We start from the raw sequence: 22,008 nt of genomic DNA, 5'->3' as shown, positions 1-22,008 counted from the left end.
AACCATTTTTTATAAAAAAAAAAAAATTAAAAATAAAATTATTGCAATCGTTCAATTAAAAAACCCCGAAAAAAATTTCTAACGTTAAAGATTTATTTAACGTTTTATTCATCTCTCTCTCTCTCTCTCTCTCTCTCTTTTTTCAATTTTCCTTCCTTATTTCCCTTCCCTTCCCCCTCCCTTTCCCCACCCCGAAGAAAAAAAAATCATAATAAAATTATATACATATAATATTAAACGTGAATAACAGTAATTTTATTAATATTAATAATAATAATGATGATGATAATATAACTAATCTAAAATCTTTCTTTCCCCCCCCCCTCTCTCTCTGTTTCTTATTCTCTCTTATGTTAAATTAAAATAAAGCTGAGAATTAGCAAATTTAATGCGAAGGATGGTGGAAAACGCGCGTTAAATATCTAAAATAATTATTATTAAATGGCTATTATTATAACCTTTTGGAAAAGTTCAAAAAGCTCAATTTATACTTATAAATTTTCATCGGCGGAAAATTTATTCATTCAACTTTCACAAAAAAAATTATTTATTCCAGAAAACGAGGACTGAAAAGTCCTTAACTTACGTGACAACAAATCCCGCGAATAACATGCGTGATTCGTTATCGTTTTCTATACATATACATACATTTAAAACGCGGTTCTCGTAATTAAATTTAATGGTAAAATTACGCGTAATAAAATTATTATTATTATTATTATTGTAATTATTATTCTCCATTTTTTTTTTTTTTTTAAGTCGAACCCTCTCATTTGAGTAAATTAATTTAATATTTTCAATTTCGATTTTTTTATATATATGTGTAAAAAGAAAAAAAGAAAATTTTATCCCAACCATCGATTTTGTTCTAGTCAATCAATCAATCAATCATTCCCTTTAATTTTCAAACATTTAATCGCAACACACCCTCACACTTGCACTTTCATTCATTTTTTTCAGGGCCTTAATATATTTTTCAGGGCCATTTTCCAAAACAGATTTATTTTTATATACTCACAGTAAAAAAAAAAAAAAAATGTGGAAAATTCCTTCCTCGTTTTACCGAGAAAAAAGCGGGGGGGGGGGGGGGAAATCGTTATTGCTATTCATGCGGAACAATACATTTAAAACTTACTTTTTTTTTTTCCTTTTTTTTTTTTGTCAAATGATAAATTTAATGTAAAACTTTTTCAACTTTCGCACCCGACTGATAGAAAATGCAAAAGAAAAATTAAACTCCAAAAAAAAAAAAAAAAGAAAAGAAAACTGTCACGAAATCAACGCGGGAAAAAGTTTTTCAGCTATTTTTTCCTTTCTGCCATTTAAATTTTTTATTTTTTATAAATATAAAGTCTGCGCAAAATTTTAGGGAGGGGGGGGTGGGTGGGAAAAAAAAAACTTTACTCAAACGCACTCCCACGAATTAACGTTTGCGAAAAGATAAATACTCAATTTTTAATACTTTTTTTTTTTTTTTTAATATTTTTTTCCGAATCATTTTTTTAAATTTTAAAATACCAAAGTCGTTTCCTCCCCCCCCTTTCCCCACCCCCCTCCCCAAATCCCTTTTCATTGAATTTTTATGTGGATCTAAGAGACGACGTTTTACCTAAGGAAAATCCCGGTCGTTTTTTTTTTTTTTCTTTTTTTCTCCTTATTCTACTTTAAAAACTAGAAAGTTTTCCTCATTTTTTTTCTTTCTTTATTTCTTTCTTTGTCTCTCTCTCTCTCTCTCTTTTTTTTGTTTTCCCTCTTGCATAAACATCTCGTAAATAATTAAAAATCTCATCCATGTTTTTAACCGTGAAACCATTTTTTCTCGCTTTTATTTTCCCCCATTATTTCTTTTTCTACACATATATAAATATTCTTACTTACTTACTTACTCCTGCTGCCAAAGTACATTAGTATAAAAGTCCTACGGAAATAATAAGAAGTCTCGAGGGGAAACAAAAAAATTCGTAATTAAAGACGACAAAAATAAAATTCTTGTACCTGACAACAACTATTTTTCTATATATATGTACCTGATTTCGAAGACGGATGAGTTTTGCACAACAACAACAACAACAAAAAAACTTTTATGCTTTCCCTTTGATTAATTAATTAAAAAATTTAAAAAGAAACCCTTGTGAAAAAATAAAAATAAAAAAAAATTATTCAAAAATATGCGTGCGCGTGTTAAATATTCAGTAATAAAATAAAATTGTCAAGAGTGCGTGAATGCGTGAGTGTGTGCGTGCGTTCGAATTTTCCCCCCACACAAGCAAGAATGAAAGCACATTATGACGTTCATTTTTTTTTTTTTTCTCATTTTCATGCGTCACATTCACATTCTATGAAAAGCTCAATATTGTTTAAAAAAAAAAAAAAAATTAATGAAAAATTGTTTTATACAAAAAAAGTTAAAATTAATAAATTCGCTTTCTTTTATTATTATTATTATTATTATTATTATTATTATTATTATTATTATTATTATTATTACTGTTATTGTTATTATTATCGAACCGATTTCCATGGAGAGCACTGAACTCGTTTTTTTTTTTTTTTAATTAAACGAATTACCATAAATTCTACATAATAAAAAATTAACTCACTAAACAGCTTTTAATAAAAATAAAAAAAATAAAAATAAAAATAAATGTTTTCCGATGCGAATAGATATACGTTCGCGCACGCACCCACCCACGCACGTACATACATACAATGTTTCGTAATGATTTTTAATTTAAAAAAAAAAAATTATTATTTTTTTATGTTTCAAACTCTATTTACGTCACACGCATACACGCGGGAATTTTATTTCTATGTAAGTTTTTTTTTCTCTAAAACAATCGTTTGCCGGAAATTGCGTCAAACGTACATCTCGATCGATTACTCGTTTAAAATCTCGAACTCGAATTTTCAATCATTATTAGTGCAAGTTAATTTTTTATGCCATACAAGTGTGCAATCACGCATCAAAATCCTTGCAAACAACACACGCGTTCACACACACACACACACGCACACGCACTTTTCTTTTTTTTTTTTTTTAAACTCATCGAAACAAGAATACAATTCATTTAAAATTAAATAAAGAGTTTTTCAAAAAAAACATTAACGAACGCCCTTCATTACGTCCTTAAAAAAAAAAAAAAGAAAATGTTTAAGCTTCCCATCGATTATTATTTCTTATTATGAATTTTTTTCTTTTTTTTTTTTTTAACGCCTGAAAATAATTCTTTGAGTTTTTCTCGAAATGACGAAAACGAATAAAAAAATATTTTTCGTTACAACAATAATAATAATAATATATATATATATATAAACTCCGCATTTAAATGTGCACTTTGTACATTTTCACACATGTTGTTCCAATGCGTGTATACATTTAATCCAATGCGGATATTTTTTAAATAATGTCCGACCGCAACTGGACACGTAAGTAAACAATAATAATAATAAGATAAAATGATTAAGGGAAAAAAATATAAATAAAAATAAAAAAAGAAAAACTTGCGAGTAAAAAAAAAAAAAAAAAATTACGATGAAAATTTTCCACTTTAAAATAGTCACGTCAATTCTTTAAAAATAACAGTCGTCGTACAGTCGTCGTACGAAAAAGTTATGGAGTCCAAGCACACACACATACAATTCGAAATAATACGTTGGCAATAAATAATAATAATAATAAAAAGACTTTTAATACGCTTGGGAGGTAGAGAGAGAGAGAGAGAAGGGGGGGGAGGAAAGGAAAGGAGAGGAGAGGAGGAAAACCCCAGATCCTTACAAAAAATATATTTTTATGCAAAAAAAAAAAAAAAAAAGTGGAGCAGACTACAAGGTGTCGCACAATTGTACTCCACCCTCGTTCTTTTTTTTTTTCATTTTTCTCCAAGTAATAATAATAATTTTTTTACCCTCCTCTCCCCCCCCCCAAAAAAAAAGCATAAGGTGTTATTTTTCGATAATAATTAAAAAAAAAAAAAAAAAAACAAGCAATTTATTTTTTAAAACCTGGCGCAAGTGCTAATAATAAATAAAATAAAATTTCAAAAGTAAAGTGAGAAAGAAAAAAATTTTTCCATTAACTTTTTTCCACCACCACCACCACGAAATTAATAATTAATAATTAAATACATAATTTAAAGGGAAAAATAATTTTTTTTTCTTTTTCTCTCCATTTTACGAAACAATAATAATAACACACGTTCGAATAATAATTTTTCACTGCGATCATTTTCGCAGCGGAAAAAGAAAAAAAAAAAAAATTAATAAAAGCCACCTCCTCCTTCCTTCCCTCCCCCCTTCTCTCCACCCACATCTCACCTGTTATTGCTCGAGCACAGAAAAAAAAAAGAAAAATTTAATAAACGTAATCGCTTAAATAATATTAATTATAATAAAGAAAAACCCCCATTAGCACAACCTTCTTCATTTTTTTTTAAAAATTTAATTAATTTAATTTTAATTTTTTTTTAAATAAATAAAAAATTGCTTATAAAACATGTATGCTTATGTGCGGGAAAAATACACGTTTTTTTTTCCAAATTAAATTTTCACGAATGAAAACAATAATAATAATAATAATAAAAACCCATTTGTTGTCGCAGTAAAAAAAAACAATTGACCTTTTTTTTTTTTTTTTTTTTTTTTTTTATATTTTCGGGAATTATTAAATTTACAAACGTATAAACTTTTCTCGTCTTTTTCTTCTTCTTCTTCTTTAAAAACAAACCCTAACAACGACAAACGGACAAAAATTATTTTATCTTTTCAAAACCAAAAAAAAAACAAAAAAAAAAATTACACCAGGTTTCCAAAAACTTGACTTGTTTTCAAAAAAAAAAAAAAAAATTAAAATGAGGAGGTAAAAAAAAAAAAAGAAAAAAATTAAAATATTATGCAAGAGCCGACTGATAAAGACTTCCGGTCAAAAAAAAAAAAAAAAAAAAAATTAAATGGATAATTGAAGCAACAACAACAAAAACGAAAAAAAAAAAAATTTTTCCTTTTTTTCCTTTTCCTTTTTATTATAATCTATTTCGAATGATCATGCAATGTAATTTTCCTTTTTCCAATTTTTCTTCTTTTTTTTTTTCTTTTTTTTATACTTTTCCTTAATAATAAATGCATTTTGTGAGAAAAGAAAAGTCTTTTCCGCAACGGTTTGAGTTCAATAATATCCAACCGTTCCGAAATAAGTATAATAATAATAATAATCAACATCGTTATTAATATTTTTCCTCAAACTTGTAATTTTCCTACGGTTTGAACTTTGGTTATTTCTTATAAATTTTTTCGGTTATTTTTTTATTATTTTTTATATCATTAAAATCAAATTCACGCAATGCGTATACGCATATGTACGCATACCTATATATATATATATATATATTTTTTTTTTTATTGATTTTTAATGACTGATTTTCATTTTATTTTATTTTTATAGGTATCGTTAAAAATAAATAACACCGTAATTCTTGCTTAGATTTCTTTTTCTCCCTTACCCCCCTCCCCCCTCCCCCTACCTTAACGTTAACAAATCCGAAAAGTTTTTTTTTTTTTAAATGGTTTTAACTCTTTTTGCAACTTTAACTTCCGGTCGAAAATCGATAATGACCAAAACGAATATTTGGAATTTTTTTTTTTCTTTTTTCGTTTTTAGTTTTTTCAATTTTTTAATTTTTTATCATTTATTATTATTATTATTATTATTATTATTATTATTATTATTGGGAGGGGAGGGGAGGGAGATGAAATATAAATTTTAAAAGTTGAAAAATTTTTGGTCTAAACTTTGTTATTGGAGGAAGGAAGAGAATGAGAAAGAAAAGGAGAGAAAAAGAGAGAGAGAGAGAGAGACCCGGGGTAAACTAGAGTATTGATCTATTCAAAAGCTTTTTAATAAGGTTCTCATGCAAATAACAACAGCAACAGCCAAAGAAAGTAACATAATGTAATAATATTTTTAAAAATAACGCGTTTAAATGTAATTCAAAGAACTGGAAATGAGCGCCTCTGCCCCCCCCTACTTCATGTTTTATACCTATTAAAAATATATTCAAAAATCGTTATAAACCGTAACCCGAGTAATTTTTCATTAATTGTAATTTGCATTTATGATTTATGTTAAAAAATTAATGAGGTTTTAATTTTGTTTCGATAAATAATAACTTTTTTTTATGTTTAATAACAGTTATTAATAATGATGATAACGCTAGATAACTATAAGAAAGTGCGATTCTTAAAACCAAACAAGAAGATACGGCATTAAGATAATAAAACTCGTCGTCCTTACTAAAAGGTTACCGAAAACATTTACAAATAGCAAACGTTTGCTATGGGAAATACCCTGCGAATGCCTGGCACTGAATGAAAGGCTAAAGAATTTTACGGTCAAAACTTAACAGCAGAATGATATTAACCAACAAACGGAAATGTTGGACGAAGCGACAGGAAAAAGGATCCTAAATTACATAAAATACACACACACATTCGCGATAGCAAGATTAGATGAGGGGGATGATTATTAGAAATAATCTTTTTTTTTTTTTTAATAAAAATTAAGTTAAATTATAAATAGGTAATATCGAAATTAAAATCTTGGTAATGTTCCCACGTACAAAAAAAAAAAAAAATTTAAAAACCTAAAACCTGCAAAAAATTCTGGGGAGGGGAAAAACAAAAAACAAAATTAAAAAAAAAAATTTTTATGTGCACTATGTGAAGTAATTAAAAATTTTAAATGATTTTCAAGATTTGGGGGCTACATCACCCCTTAGGGATGAAAAATATATATATATTTAAACACTTTATCACTAAATACTAGATATTAAATTTTTTTTTTTTTCATTCAGGTACAAACAAGCAACGCAGCACAAAATTTTTATTTTTTAAAAATAAACCGGATACAGATAGATAAATATTTAAATATACAGAAGCAAAGGCAATTTTTTTTTCCCCCTTTTAAACCTTTCCAAATTATTATTATTACTTTTTTTTTTTAATTTTTTGTAAACTCATAAATAAGCTTATTTATTAAACCTGTGTTAAAAATAAATTAAATTTTCTCCTCTAAATAATACACACATAATAAATTACATGTGATAAATTTAAATCAATAATTTTAAAGAATTTACACACACACACACACTAAAAATATTTGAAATATTTTCTTTATTTTTTACCTGTTTCATAGGATTTTACATTGATATTATGTATAAATTTAATAAGACAATATTCAATTATTGATTTTGTCAAAATTTTATTAACTTTAAAATGATATTTTAAGCCAATAAACGACAACAAAAAAAAAAAAAAACAATTTTTAGTCAGTAATTATTAATAATATATATATAAAAAATCAATAAATGATTGTCTTTATATATAAATTTTTAAATTATTATGATAAAATAAAAACATAAAATTTTTGTTTGGATCAAGTATTAAATTTTATATAATTAATACATGGTTACATGTCACAAAAACTTTTTGTGACATTTTACTAAAAATTTTATGAATTTATTAAATTTCATGTGATTAATTTTCTAACCATAATTTATTGATTAATAAAGTTATAATGTAAAATAACTTTAGAGGGAATTATTTCTTCATATTCCTCCTCTCCCCCCACTCCCCTTACAACAACTATATATTACAGTTAAACAAAAAAAAAAAAAAAAAAAAAAAAAAAGAGAATTTGTGATTGATTGACATGTAAAATTTTTACTTAGCTTTACAAATAAACATTTTTATGAATTTACATGAATGCATTTTAAGTAAATAATGAGTTGGTGGGGTGGAAGTTGTGCATTTTGTAAAAAAAAAAACTTACCCCTACAGCTTTTTCACAATTATGTTTTACACTCGGGTATGAAATAAAATTTTTAGTTTGAAAAATATTCATTTGACTAATCAATATAGGATTTTATCTTGGAAAAGTATGGCACTGCATGATTTCGAAATCAATTTTCAGGTTACAAATTCCAATTTGCAACCGATTATTAAAATTTTAGATTTGTAACAATAATGAAAATGTTTAAATTGATGTATCATACTAACTAACTAGCTAACTAAATTGATGTATTCGAGTAAAATTACTTTTTCAATGTTACAACATGAGATTTATCAATTCGAATAAGCAAAATGGAAAATTAAGTTCTCAATTTGGGTAGCTAATGAGCCTTGAATGCCCATTTTATTTATAAAATATCATCATCATCATCATTCAATGAATATATTATATGAATATTAAAATAAATTTACCTTAAATTGTCAATTTCAAATCTATAAATATATAAAGTTTTTCAAATAAATCAAAGAATTTACAAAAAATAAAATAAAATAAATTGATAAAAAATGAATGAAAATCACAGCCTAGAGGAGCCCCCGTAAGGCGCTCCGTTTTTTAAAACTTGACATGACACTTTGTTTGTCACTACCACACAACCAAGTCTACACTAACAAAATTCTACCCTTTAAAATTCCTAGGTTTTTTTGATCGGAGACGCCCCATTCAACCCAACCTCACTACCAACAACAGCGCCAGGCCAGGGGAAAACTCGCTTGTAATAAGGACACGCAGAGTCAGACAGTAAAGGGGTCGCGTTAACGAATCAATAGGACGACGTTTTGTAAGGCCGCCACTAAACACATATACAACAACCATTTTACCTTTTTTCTCAAATAAATATGACTTTAAAATCTATAATTATTTTATATATTTAATTAATAAAACTCATAGATATGAAATACATAATCACCATTTGTCATTACCTTATTAATCGATAGTGCAAAACCGTTCAATTTTTATGATAAAAAACGAGTTGTTAATCTTTTTGTTTAAAAAATCAATTATTAAATTTATACTTGAGAATAAAGTTTGATTTATAACCAACTTTTATTTTTTAAATTATAAAAATCTAAAAATTAAACATTTTCAAAATGTCTAACGAAAATCTTATTTCGAGCAATCTATGTGTTGCTAAGGTTCAAAAAAAAATCATCGATAAAAGTTAAATTAAACGAAACTTACTTTTGATTTGACGTGAAACAAAAACTCCAAATCTTCCCCGCAAATAATTTTAACACAAAACAATTATAAACTTAAATTTTACACATGATATCGTCCAATTTTAGAATAAGAAAAAATTTTTTTTTGATTTTCAAAAATAACCAGTTGCTGAATATTCAGTATGACCTGCACTCTAGCGGTATAATATTTAACCAAATATTTGACCTCAGCTAAAAATTTTGCTAGTGTAAACTAATCCCCTACCGATTTTCAAACGGAAGTGAAACCAAAATCATTTTTTAAAAAAAATTTAATAACGGTTTTTTTTTTTTTTTTTTTTTTAAAACAAATACTCGGTATTTTTTGCTTTGAAATTCTTTCACAAATTAAAAAAAAAAAAAAATATTTTTAATTATTTAATAATTAATATCCTAAATCTATAAAATTAATAATAATATTTACACACACACACACTATATATAATTAAAAATTTTTTTTTTTTTTTTTTTAGCTCAAATTAATTTTTTATTACAAACGTTTTTGATAAAAATGATAACAAAAAAAAAACATCAGAAAGGATTAATTAACTATATTATCAATTCTACCAACAAGGTTTTTTTATTTATCATCACCATCATCATCATCATCATCGTTTTTTTTTTTGCAAAACAAATAAAATAAATTTTAAAAACATTCTTAATAATAGTTAGAAAAGTTGTTTAAATACATTGACAATTTTTTTTTTTTCTTTTTTTGTAATATCTAAATACTAAAGTTGGTGTTGTTTATATTTTTTCCGTTAAAAATGGATGAGTTAAAGCATGATTTATGGACAAACGTTTCGACGAATCCAACATCATAATTTTTTCTAATAAATCTCTCAATTGACTAACTTTTCGTGCCTGATCGTCTGGAAGGTTTTGGTTACCGACTAATTCGGCATGTAAATCCCTTGTTGGCGTGATAGTTGACATTGTTACGATTTTTTCCTGAAATGAAAAAGAAAATTTCAGTGGATTAATAAGGAAACGTCTTCGGTTTTCACTCTTTCTCTTCTTTTTTTTTTTTTTTTTTTTCTACTCACTCTTTCCGTGACTTTGTCAACTTCGTGGTAAAGAAAATTACATTGATTGTCGAAATGTTGATCTTTGAATATTCCCTTTCTTATGACTTTGTTTGGTATTTTCCCCTTGAGATCCATAAAAAATTTCAACATTTGATTATTAGATTTTCCGGAAAACATAATTTTGCCAGTATAGAGTTCATAAATGGTACAACCAGCGGACCACATGTCTATTGCGAAATCGTACGATATACCTAAAACTAATAAAAATAAACGGTTTGATGAATCCATTCCCTTTCTTCCCTTTAGGGATTCTTTTTAATCGTAATCCCACTTACTTATTTCAGGTGCACGGTAAAAACGACTGACCAAATACGGCGTGATTTCATTGTCGGCCACGTGAGAAGCAGAACCAAAATCGCAAAGCTTTAAAACAAGCTTGCTTTCGTTGACTAATATATTATCCGGTTTTATGTCCGCGTGAAGGATATTAGCTCTTTTCAAAAGCTTTAAAGCTAACAACAATTGCTGACTGTAGGATCGAACAGCTAGAAAAGCAGAAAAAAAAAAAAACGGAGTAAAAACAAATGATGGAAAACTTTTTTGTTGCCATCCATGATGGAAAAGGTTGGACGATACAAATCTTTTCATTTCATCTAACAAAATCAATCCAACCTTTTCCAAGCATAAATAAATAAACCTTTTATAAGGGAAATGATTATATGTGTGTGCATTCGTAACCGCACGTAAAATACCTTTGACATGAAGCCCGACATCTTTACCATATTTCTTAAGAACTTCTCGTAGGTTCATGCTGAGAGGCTCGAAAACTAAACACAAGTGACGCTTGTGAAAAAAATGCCTGAAGAGACGGAGACAATGAAATCTGTCGTCTGGATCCGCGTCATTTAACCTCTTCAATATGTCCAATTCCTTTAAACCCGTTTTATGCCTTTGAAAAAAGCAAATTTGTTTAAAATAATGAACCAAACATTTTACTTTTGTTTTTTTTTTTTTCGGGACGTTTTATTCTTATTTTTTTTTTATTACGATTGTTAATTTATTTTATAATTATTTAGTGGCTCATTTTATGTAACATAATTCAATTTGAAAAATGAACCATTTTAAAACAAAACATAATATTAATAATAATAATAAATTTTTTTTAGTTTTCCCGAAATTGAATTTTTTCTTACTGAAATTAGTAACCGAAATAATTAATTTTAATTTTTTTTTCGATAAATGGTTCAATTTCCAAACAAAGAAAGACAAAAGAATAAAAAAAAAAAAAAAAAAAAAGAAGGGGGGGGAAGGTGGAGTTGTATTGGCCTCTGGCGGTCTTACCCTTCAGTTTCAATCTTCAAGTTGTCAATTTCTATACCTGAGAGGAATAATGGCGGTCCGTGTTCTGGCACCTTCCTTAGCTGAAAATTGAAAAATTAAAAAAAATTGATAATTTTTTTAACTTATCACTTTTTTTTTTTTTTTTTTTTTTGTTTTTTTAACACAAACCAATTATTCTCTCAGGTATAGAAAAAAACTCTTTTTTTTTTTTTTTTATTCGATAATTATTAGCTTGAATCAATCAAGTTGCCTTAAATAAATAAATAACTAAATTATTTTTTTACTAAAAAATTACCCCAAAAAAAAAAAAAAAGAATGAGTTGAATTTAAATTCTCTCTAAATTATTATTATTATTTTTTTTGCCACTGTTATTTATTCGTACAGAGAAAAAAAAAAAAAAAAAAAACAAAAAATTTAATTAAAAATTTAAATTCGAACTAATTAAAAATGGCAACTAAAGTCAGTTTTAAAGACTTATCTTGTTGAAAAACGACGCCGGATTCTCCTGGACGACCGTTTGATCAATCACACCTCGTCTCTGTTGAGCCAGTCCAGACAACTGACCCACTAGGACGTGTCACTGACTGAAAAGATTACAAATATACAAGCCAATTTCCTTAAAAAAAATTTTCCTTAACCAATGCAAATTTTTTTTTCTTTTTTTTTTTTTTTAAATCATTGAACATAGAGAAAAAAATTTAAATAATAAATTTTTAAGACACACAGACGGTTTTATCAAAAAAAAAATTTTTTTTTTTTTTATAAGCTTTCCTTTTTGTGGGTTGGTTGTGTTATGTGTGCTAACAACTTACAAAAATTTTCCTTGCCGATGAATCAAACTTTTTTTTTTTTCTCACGCTCCCCTCTGTCGAATCCGTTCGATTTGATGTTGATTCTCGTATCCATGAGAATAGAGGATACAACTGACATTTAAAAAAATTTCGTTTTAATTTAAACCGAGACTACATGTATAAATTATATACAAAAAAAAAGGGGAGGGGGGGCGCAGAATTTTGTACAAGTTTTTTTTTTAAAAACATTTCTAGTAATTCATGTAATGAATTAACTTAATTTTTATTAATAATAATACTAAGATTAAAAAAGTTAATATTAAATTTTTAGAAATAAAAATTTTTTTCTCTGAGGACCGCAAATAAATGGAAATCATTAGGCCAATACAGAACTCACCTTTAATTTAAAAATAAAAAAAAAATGCCACCGGAAAATGGCATGTATGTGCTTTTTTAAACTGTCTCACTCATACTTACATAATTTCGTTGTTTCTTATTATTTTAACGGCGACATCGAGGTTTCCACGAGCTCCATCTCTGGCTCGTACAACGTTTGAAAAAACTCCTTGACCGGTATATCCGTACACTGTATACCTTCCGTCCAAAACTTCACTAATTCTTACTCTATAATAACCTTCTGCATCATCCCAGTTATCCGTCAGGCTGGGATTTTCCGCAACAACCTTTTCCTTTGTACCTGGACTCTAAAAAAAATTCACAAGAAGCAATTCATTTTAAAACATACAAAAACTATTAGATATCTTAATTAAAAACATTTCAAAAAAGATTTTTTTTTTTTTTTTTTAAATTCTTCTCTTTTTTATTACATCATACTGTTCTCCGAAATTATCTGCTTCGGCAAACATATCAAGCTCATTTTTTTTCTTTTCTTTATCTTTATCCTTATTTTCTTCGGGTTCTACATCAAACCTTGATTTTTTTTTACTCTTTACTTTTTCCTCATCGACTTTAAATTTGTTTTTTTGATCATCGTTTTGTTTTTTCGGTTTTATCTCATCGTTTTTTACTTTTTCTTCTACAAAATTATCATTCACTTTGTCTAAAAAAAAAAAAATAATAAAATACCGTAATAAATAATCTCCTCAAATTTTTTTTTTTGTCGAGCTTAAAAACAACAGTAAACCTTGAGTGGATTTCATTGGTGGCGCGTCACTAACAATGGATGGATTAGATTCTTCACTAACTACACCCAGTCTTTTAAGTAACTCTTCTCTTTGTTTCCTTCTCCTTTCAATTATCGTTTCCTCATCCTCTTCATCCTCATCAATTTTAATATTGGACAAGCTAAAAGTAATAAAAGACACGAATGGCACAATTATTTCATGTTACCAACTTACTTTTTAAGACAAAAATTAAAATAACAGATTAAACGAATTGAATGTAATAAAAAAAAAAAAAAAAAATGGATACTTACTCTTCTTCAGAGTCACTAATATCTATTTGCAATCCTTCAGACAAACTATCTTTGTACTTATCTAGTTTATCGCTTTTGGTTTTTTTACGGTAAAGAGAATGCTTTGATTTGTCTTTATTTCTGGAACTAAATAATGATAATAAAAATACAATACTTCTTTTTTTTTGTCCAGCAACTTTTTTTACTTTTACTAACCTTATTACATTGTTACGTCTACTACTACTTCTGTCCCTTTCGTGCTCTCTATCCCTGTCTCTATCTTTATCCCTATCTCTCTCTCTTTCCCTTCTTAACCTATCTCTATCCCTGTCCCTGTCACGTTCTCTATCTCTCTGTCTTTCACGTTCCCGATCTCTTTCGCGTTCTCTTTCCCGTTCCCTTTCTCTTTCTCTCTGTCGTTGACGCTCACGTTCTTTTTCCCTTTCTCTATTAATTTCGGTTCGCAGATCAACTTCTAATAAAATGAAATCCAAAGATTCAAATAAAAAATTATTCAGCAGTTATTACTCTTATTAAAGCATACAATTTTACAATTGATTTTTTTACCTTTTCGTCTATCATTTTTTTTATCTCTAGTTCTATCTCTAGATCGTGATCTTACGGGAGATTTATCTTTTCTATCTCGATCTCTGTTTCGATGCCTGTCCCTGTCCGAATTTCTTTTATCTTCTTTAACCTTCGTTACTTTTTTTTCTTTACTATCCTTGCTTGTATTTCTAAAGTTTTAAAAAGCATTATAAAATTTTAATAATTTAATAAAAACAAAAAGTTTAATAAGTTAAAGTTGAGTTTGTACAAAAAAAAAAAAAAAAAAAAAAAAAATAAACACAAACCTTCCACTAGATTTAATTTGGCTTTCTTTTCCTGAATCAGAATCATCGAGTAAACTAATAAGTTCTGGTTTGTTTTCAGTTTCTTTTTTTTCTTTACTAGAATTTAAGGGCTCAATTACTTCCCCATCACTCGCCTCTCCTGATTCACTCGAATCAATATATGCACCTAATCTAGCTTGTAATAAAGCCTAAAATTAATAATTATATATATTTTATTAATTATTAAGTACTAGTTTCAAATGAATATTGGTAATAATAATAATAAAAGTAGAAAACCTTCTGCCTCATGAGGTCCTCCAAATTCATGTCTTCTTCTATTGCTGGAACTTCTACATCTGAATCCTCATTTGCTTTAGTAGGGGTTACAGATTCCTCAGAAGTTTCAGCATTTGCTAAAATTTGGTCTAAAGCTTTTATGGCTGAGGATCCATTTTTCATGTTTTGAACTGGCGGATTTGTTTTCGATATAGAACCATTCTGTAATTGTTCTTTTACACATTCTTCTTTAGTAGGTACAACTTTGTCATTTTCAACCTTTTAATTTAAAAATAATAATAATTTTATTAATTTTTTAAAAATTAATTATGAATCAAGCGAATTAAATCATAAATTAAAAATTATTAATGAATTAGTTTCGTGTAACGAAAACTTTTTTCAAAATAAAAGTTTTTCTTTTCAATATATATCGTAAATGTACTGTGACTATAAAATAAAATTTGAAAAACTTCTTAAAAAAGTCATTATTATAATTAACAAGTTCAAATAATGCTTTTCTATTCAGGTATTTTTTTAAATTTATCATAAATGAAATTCATTGAAATGAAAAATATTACCTTTTTAGCTTTCTTATTAGGAGTTTCATCTGAAGATTCATCATTTAATTTGTGTTTATGTCTTTTTTTATATTTTTTTTCTTTTGAATCTATTGATTTTTTATGTTTATGATGATGTTTATGCTTCTTTTTTTTCTTCTTTTTTCCTGCTGTTGAATCCCCAACATCTGATTTATGTGTTTCTTTTTTTTCTGATAAAATAACTTCTTCTGAATCATCAGAAGCCCTGTAAACATATTACTAAACAATTACAACACTGCCAAACGAAATTAAATGTATTTAAAAATGAATTTTTAAACATTAATAAATAAATTAAATGACACAATTTGTTTATTGAAATAAAATTTTATATTGATAACATAGTGAAAAATCCGGAATTAAATAAATAATTTGAAAATTACATTTAAAAAAAGTAATTAATTCAGTAAAATAATTAAATAATTTTAAAATTTATAGGCATTAGTATCTATTTTAGAAAAAATGTAAAATATTCGTAACTAATAGTATAAAAATAAAACCTATTAAATTTATTTCGTAAATGTTTGTTGTAGTAAATATAGAAAAAAAAGCATAAAAACTTAAAATTGTGTAAATCTGCTTTGATTTAGTTGATTCGTTAAAGAAGAATCTTTGAAGTAAAAGTATTTTTTAATATATTTCACTATATGTATTACTTACATTATATTCACCAATTTTTGGCACACAATTTGAGAATAAATAAACCACCCAAGCGTCAAGATTAGGTGTGTTTACTCAAACGCAGTAAATTATACAGTAGAATGGAAAAAGAGTTTTAAGGTATGGAAAGCAACGTGTCGCTAGCATCGTTTGCTACTATTCAAAGCTGCCGTTTCATTAATTTCCTTCTTTTGTTTTTGGATTCATGTCACTGTCTTGAGTCTGTTATAAAAAAATGTTCGGTCAAGGAGCTGCTCCAATTTTAGTTTTAAGTAAGTATATAAATCATTAAAACATATTTGAAATTATTTAATAGCAACTTTTTGTAATCTATAAATTTGTATTTATTTTGTTTAGGTCAAAATACCAAAAGGGATTCCGGCAAAAAAGTGCAAGTGGAAAATATAAATGCCGGAAAGGTACGTATTTTCATAAGCTTAACATCATTTAAATTGTCCCACACGTGATAATACTCATGTGCCCTATAATAATTATTATAAATCAAATATTATAATTGTAATTATTAAAAATTAAATTAAAATGAAAATTGTTTTATTTAAAATTTCACAATTTTGATGAGATAATATATTTTATCAATTTTTTTTTTTTTTATTGAATTGTGCAAATATATAAATGTATCTATGACTCATTCATGCTTCAATGAAAAAGTGAATATATTTTATAATTGAAAAAATTTTATTGGAAAGATGTGATTATGTTATAAATTTAGTATTAAAATTGTTTTTTTATTTTGGTTGAATTTCTATAAAAGATATCTATCTATTGTAGAAGATTTTAGAAATCAACTTAATTTTTAATATATTTAATATTCCTTTTAACATTAAAAGTATTTAATTAATTATTATTTTAAAAATAAAATTTAAATTAATGTTTAAGTTATTAAAATTAAAAAGGTACATTAATTTTTTTTTTTAGGCTATTGCTGATGTAATAAGAACCTGTTTGGGTCCTCAAGCCATGCTAAAAATGCTTATGGACCCAATGGGTGGTATTGTAATGACTAATGATGGTAATGCTATACTTCGTGAAATCACAGTTCAACATCCAGCAGCAAAATCAATGATTGAAATTGCTAGAACTCAAGATGAAGAAGTCGGAGATGGTACAACTTCTGTTATAATTCTTGCTGGAGAAATGTTAGCTATATCTGAACCATTCCTTAAGCAACAAGTTCATCCCACAGTTATTATAAGGTCCTATCGCAAAGCTCTTGAAGATATGATACATGTACTACAGCAAAACATTTCTGTATCTTTAGATGTCACAGATAGAAAAAAAGTTGCCCAAGTTGTTGCTTCATGTGTTGGTACTAAATTGATGTCAAAACACATTGAACTTGCAGTTAACATAGCTCTAGATGCAGTTCAAACTGTTTTATTAGATGAAAGTGGAAGAAGGGAAATTGATATTAAAAGATTTGCCAAGGTAGAAAAAATACCTGGAGGAACACTTGAAGACTCTAAAGTATTGTCTGGAATAATGGTGAATAAAGATGTGACTCACCCTAAAATGAGAAGATATATTGAGAATCCTCGTATAGTTTTGCTCGACTGTTCTCTTGAATACAAGAAAGGGGAAAGCATGACAAATGTTGAAATGTTGAAAGAATCAGATCTTACGAGGATGTTAGAATTAGAAGAAGAATATGTTCAAAAGTTATGCGCTGACATTATTGCTGTAAAACCTGATGTCGTATTTACAGAAAAAGGTATATCTGATTTAGCTCAATATTATCTTCTCAAAGCTGGTATTTCTGCTGTTCGAAGAATTAGAAAAACGGATAACAATAGAATTGCACGTGCTTGCGGAGCTACCGTCGTTAATAGAACTGATGAACTTAAAGAGGAAGATGTCGGAACCGGGGCTGGTCTTTTCAAAATTCAAAAAATAGGAGATGAATATTTCTGTTTTATCACAGAATGTAAAAATCCCAAAGCGTGCACAATATTACTACGCGGTGCCAGTAAAGACGTTTTAAATGAAGCCGAAAGAAATCTTCAAGATGCGTTGCACGTAGCCAAAAATATTATGCTTGATCCGAAATTGGTTCCGGGAGGTGGAGCTGTTGAAATGGCCGTTTCTAGGGCTTTGATGGAGAAAGCAAAGAACGTTGAAGGTATTGAAAGAAGAGTTTATGAGGCTGCTAGTAGTGCATTGGAAGTTATCCCTCGTACATTGGCCCAAAATTGTGGTGCCAACGTAATAAGAACATTGACCGCTTTGAGAGCCAAACATGCCTCGGGTGGCAGCACTTGGGGAATTAATGGCGAAACGGGAGAACTCATTGATACAAGCGAAGCCGGAATTTGGGAACCTTTTTCCGTTAAAAGTCAAGTTTATAAAACAGCCGTCGAAACAGCCATTTTACTCTTGAGAATTGACGACATCGTGTCCGGTTCTAAGAAAAAAGGTGATGCCGATGAACAACCAAAAGCAACAGCAAAAACAGCCGATGATCAAAATTAAATAATCTCAAATAACTATTTTTTTTTTTTAATTATTATTATTATTATTTTTTTCTAATTTAATTTAATAAGTTAAAATATTATTTAACGCCGATAGGATTTTTCAATAAATTTACTAACTAACTCTTGAGTAAGCTTGTTTTAAATTTTTTAATGTTATCGTCATCGTCATCATTATTATTATTATTATTATTATTACTACTACTATTACTATTAATTATAAACTGATTCTAATTCACAATAAATAATTTTTTACCACATTTTTTTTGTTCTTATTGTTTTTTTTGAATTTGAAATTTTCTTTCCTATACTACATCGGAAATGATAATATTCTTCAAAGGAAAATATGTAAATGTGAAAAATATTAATTTTATCGAAGAAAAGAAAAATTTTATTTTATGTTAATTTTTGAATTCATCAATTTATTACTACTGCAAAACTATTGGATATAGGATATAATTGAATTTCAAATTAAAATTAAGGATTTAAAATAATAATTATTTTAAGTAAAAATTATTAAAAAAAATATTTATTAACAATCAAAAAAAAAAAAAAGAAATAAATTTTTAGAGAAAAAGTATTTAATTAATGTTTTAATACTGATTACGATTAAAAGTTTAACTGCTTTTATTCTTCATTAGCACTAATGCATGCTTTTACATCAATCCAAAACAAAAAATTTTTATTATTATCATCTAAAATTTTATTTTCTATAAATTCCCTCACATGTTTTTCTATCTTTTTTTCTTTTAAAAATTCTTGAATAACTTCGACAAAATCATCAAAATCAAGATTTATGTGAGAATATTTTGTATTTAAATCTTCATCATAGTTTGTTTCTACTTCGCAGGCAAATTCATTGAAAAAATTAAAAACAGAATTTAAAAAGTTTTCATGCTTGCAACACAATTTTAAAACTATTTTTAATGAATTTCTTTTTAATAGTAAAAACCATAACTTTAAATCGTTTTGTTTTTTTAATATACTGATAACCCTTTCGATCAACATGACATTTTCAGGTTCGATACAATATAATATACCATTTAATAAATCTAATGTTTGAGTTTTCAATGCATTCAACAATTCAATACTTAACATTTTATCATTACAAGAAAATAATTTAGATAAAAGAGAATTGACATTTTTATAATTAATACTAGTTTCATCTTCATTCGATATATTTTCAAATAAATTCATTAAATTTTCCCTTAATTTTAATTCCATTGATATATCATCTAAAACATTTTTTAATGAATTTTCAGGTGACAAATCCGTATATTTATTCACTGCATACAAAGTTAAATTTTCATCAAAGATGGAATTGACTAAAATTTTTTTAATTAAATCATCTAAAAGTTTTTTAAAGTTAATTTCTGGATACGAAGCATTTAATTCTCTTGACAAAACAGTACGTTTTTTATTGCAAAACATTTTTTGAACTATGACAGCATTTTCAAAAATATCGTCGATTTTTTCTTCCTTTAAATCAAATAACCAAGATGAATCAGATATGGATTTAAGTAAATTTTTTATTTTCGATTCATCTAAATCTTCTGTTAAATAATCTAATTCCATATCCGATTCCATTTTACGATTGTAATCTTTTACAGTGCTAAAAAAAAATATGAGATTAATTTTAAAAAACATGTAAAAACATGTAAAAAAAATATCAAAATTTCAATAAAACTTTAACGGTTAATTAGTTTTTACTTACACATAACCTTACCTTGTTAAACAAAAAAGGCAAGATTTTGCGCTCGACAAATCACTTTCGGGTTTTATTACAAAACCTTTTAAGTCTCACTTTCACTTTTTATTTTATTATAAAAAAATTATGTTAAATTAATATATTTCAATTGATTGTACTTGATTAAAAAAATTTTTTTTTCAAAAATTATTTATTAATGTGATTAATTCCATAAAAAAAATCATATTCATTTGCATCCTTATAAAGTAATAGACTACCCTGTACATTAAAACAACTTTTTTCTACCCTAATTCATAAAAAACCCTACTTTTACCCTAATTCAAAAATTCATATTACTAACACTAAACTATTTTTACATACATTAACAAAGGGGAAAAAACATGACTTTTTTATTAAACTATTATAATTTTTGATAAGTTATTAACATGAGTAATAATTACACTATCAATTGTTACAAAAGTATTTATCTAAAGATTAAACCTAAAAAATAATTAGTAATTTTTTTACTTTATTAAAAAAAAAATTATTTTTTAGTGAAGTTATTAAATATCCGTTACATTATATATATAAGTTATTATTAATCCGTTACATTAAAAAAAATTTAAAAAAAAAACGTTTTCAACAAAAATTTTCCACAAAAAAAAAGATTGTCAAAAATGTTTAGTCAGAGAGTTTAATAGTAAGAGAAACATATTAAAAATTTAAAATAATATTTAAAAGTCAAATTTTATTCGGATGAATAATTATAGGTACGTTAAAATGAAAAATTTTTAGTTATAATTTATATTTTAAGTAAAAATAAACACATTTGAAAACTTTTTAATACTTTCATTACATGTTTTAAAACTTGTTTAATTTCTATACTTAATTTTAAATATGATTTATTTTCTTTGTGTTATTATTAAATTTCTACTTTAAACAGTATGTTTTAAAAGAACAACAAAAACAACAACAACTTTTTAATATTATTTATTTGACATTAAAAAAAAAAAATTTTTAATAAAAAAAATAATTATACAATCAAAAAAAAAAAAAAAAAAAAATGCTTTTATAATAAGTATATAATGAACTCAACTGTATTTTTTTTTACAAAAATTTTACATTATTTATTATATAAAATCCTTTGTTATGTCTTTATTAAAAATAAAAAATATTAAACAATGTATTATTTAACGAAAAAAAAGAGAGAGAGAAAAATTATTTTCAATATTATTAATTAATTAATAATTTATTTATTTCTCTATATGTATTTAGCGATATAAAACTTCATGTATGCAATATATATACTCGCGTGTATTTAAAAAAGTATAATTTTGAATTTGCAGGAGTAAAATTTCATTTATAATTATTTCGATACGTGCATTATTACTCTATTTCGAAGTGTCATTTTAAAAAAAATGTAAATAAAGCTATTTATCCACATAAAACTTATATGTAAACGTTTCTTTCATCCTACATATCGAAAAACATATAAATAATAAGTAATTGATATTTGGATTTATCAGTTTTAGGTTCGATACTCGGAATATAAAGAAAAAAGGAAATAGAATTTTAGTTAAATTTTGTTCCAGTGTGTATTTGTACCTGTTCCTGAAATCGGTGACACCATTAAAAATTTTTTTTTTTATTAATAAAGTTAGTTAGTGGTTGTTAGTGACGATAATAATAATTACGAAAATCGGAAAATATGTTTTAAAAGTATTTATTATATTCAAAAAAAAAAAATAAGTATGTTAAATATATAAAAGGTACGTTAAATAACTATCGAATTAATTAATTAATATTATTTAAAAGTAAAATTTTAATAACTAAACGACGAAAACTTTTAATTTTAA

General features: G+C 26.1%; 3 protein-coding genes across 3 annotated transcripts; 1 reads left to right on the top strand and 2 right to left on the bottom strand.

Moving 5' to 3' along the window:
* Positions 1-9,786: 9,786 nt before the first annotated feature.
* Phum_PHUM563660 (serine/threonine-protein kinase prp4, putative) lies at positions 9,787-15,602 on the bottom strand (the record flags this gene model as incomplete). Its single annotated transcript, XM_002431933.1, has 14 exons — positions 9,787-9,990; positions 10,086-10,324; positions 10,403-10,612; positions 10,820-11,016; positions 12,678-12,904; positions 13,028-13,236; positions 13,345-13,505; positions 13,636-13,761; positions 13,831-14,089; positions 14,182-14,351; positions 14,469-14,656; positions 14,745-15,002; positions 15,302-15,527; positions 15,559-15,602. The coding sequence occupies 14 exons, from the start codon at positions 15,600-15,602 to the stop codon at positions 9,787-9,789; spliced, it is 2,718 nt and encodes a 905-aa protein (XP_002431978.1).
* Positions 15,603-16,214: 612 nt separating this feature from the next.
* Phum_PHUM563650 (T-complex protein 1 subunit gamma, putative) lies at positions 16,215-18,466 on the top strand (the record flags this gene model as incomplete). Its single annotated transcript, XM_002431932.1, has 3 exons — positions 16,215-16,251; positions 16,337-16,398; positions 16,916-18,466. 3 exons carry the CDS (start codon positions 16,215-16,217, stop codon positions 18,464-18,466), a joined length of 1,650 nt encoding a protein of 549 aa, XP_002431977.1.
* A 626-nt stretch (positions 18,467-19,092) lies between these two features.
* Positions 19,093-20,183, bottom strand: Phum_PHUM563640 (uncharacterized protein; the record flags this gene model as incomplete). Its single annotated transcript, XM_002431931.1, has 2 exons — positions 19,093-20,077; positions 20,176-20,183. 2 exons carry the CDS (start codon positions 20,181-20,183, stop codon positions 19,093-19,095), a joined length of 993 nt encoding a protein of 330 aa, XP_002431976.1.
* Positions 20,184-22,008: the final 1,825 nt, after the last annotated feature.

The sequence above is a fragment of the Pediculus humanus genome, genomic scaffold (assembly GCF_000006295.1).
Source record: "Pediculus humanus corporis 1103172108298 genomic scaffold, whole genome shotgun sequence".
NCBI lineage: Eukaryota > Metazoa > Arthropoda > Insecta > Psocodea > Pediculidae > Pediculus > Pediculus humanus.
The sequence above is the reverse complement of the archived record's forward strand: the minus strand, read 5'-3'. Positions and strand labels throughout refer to the sequence as shown.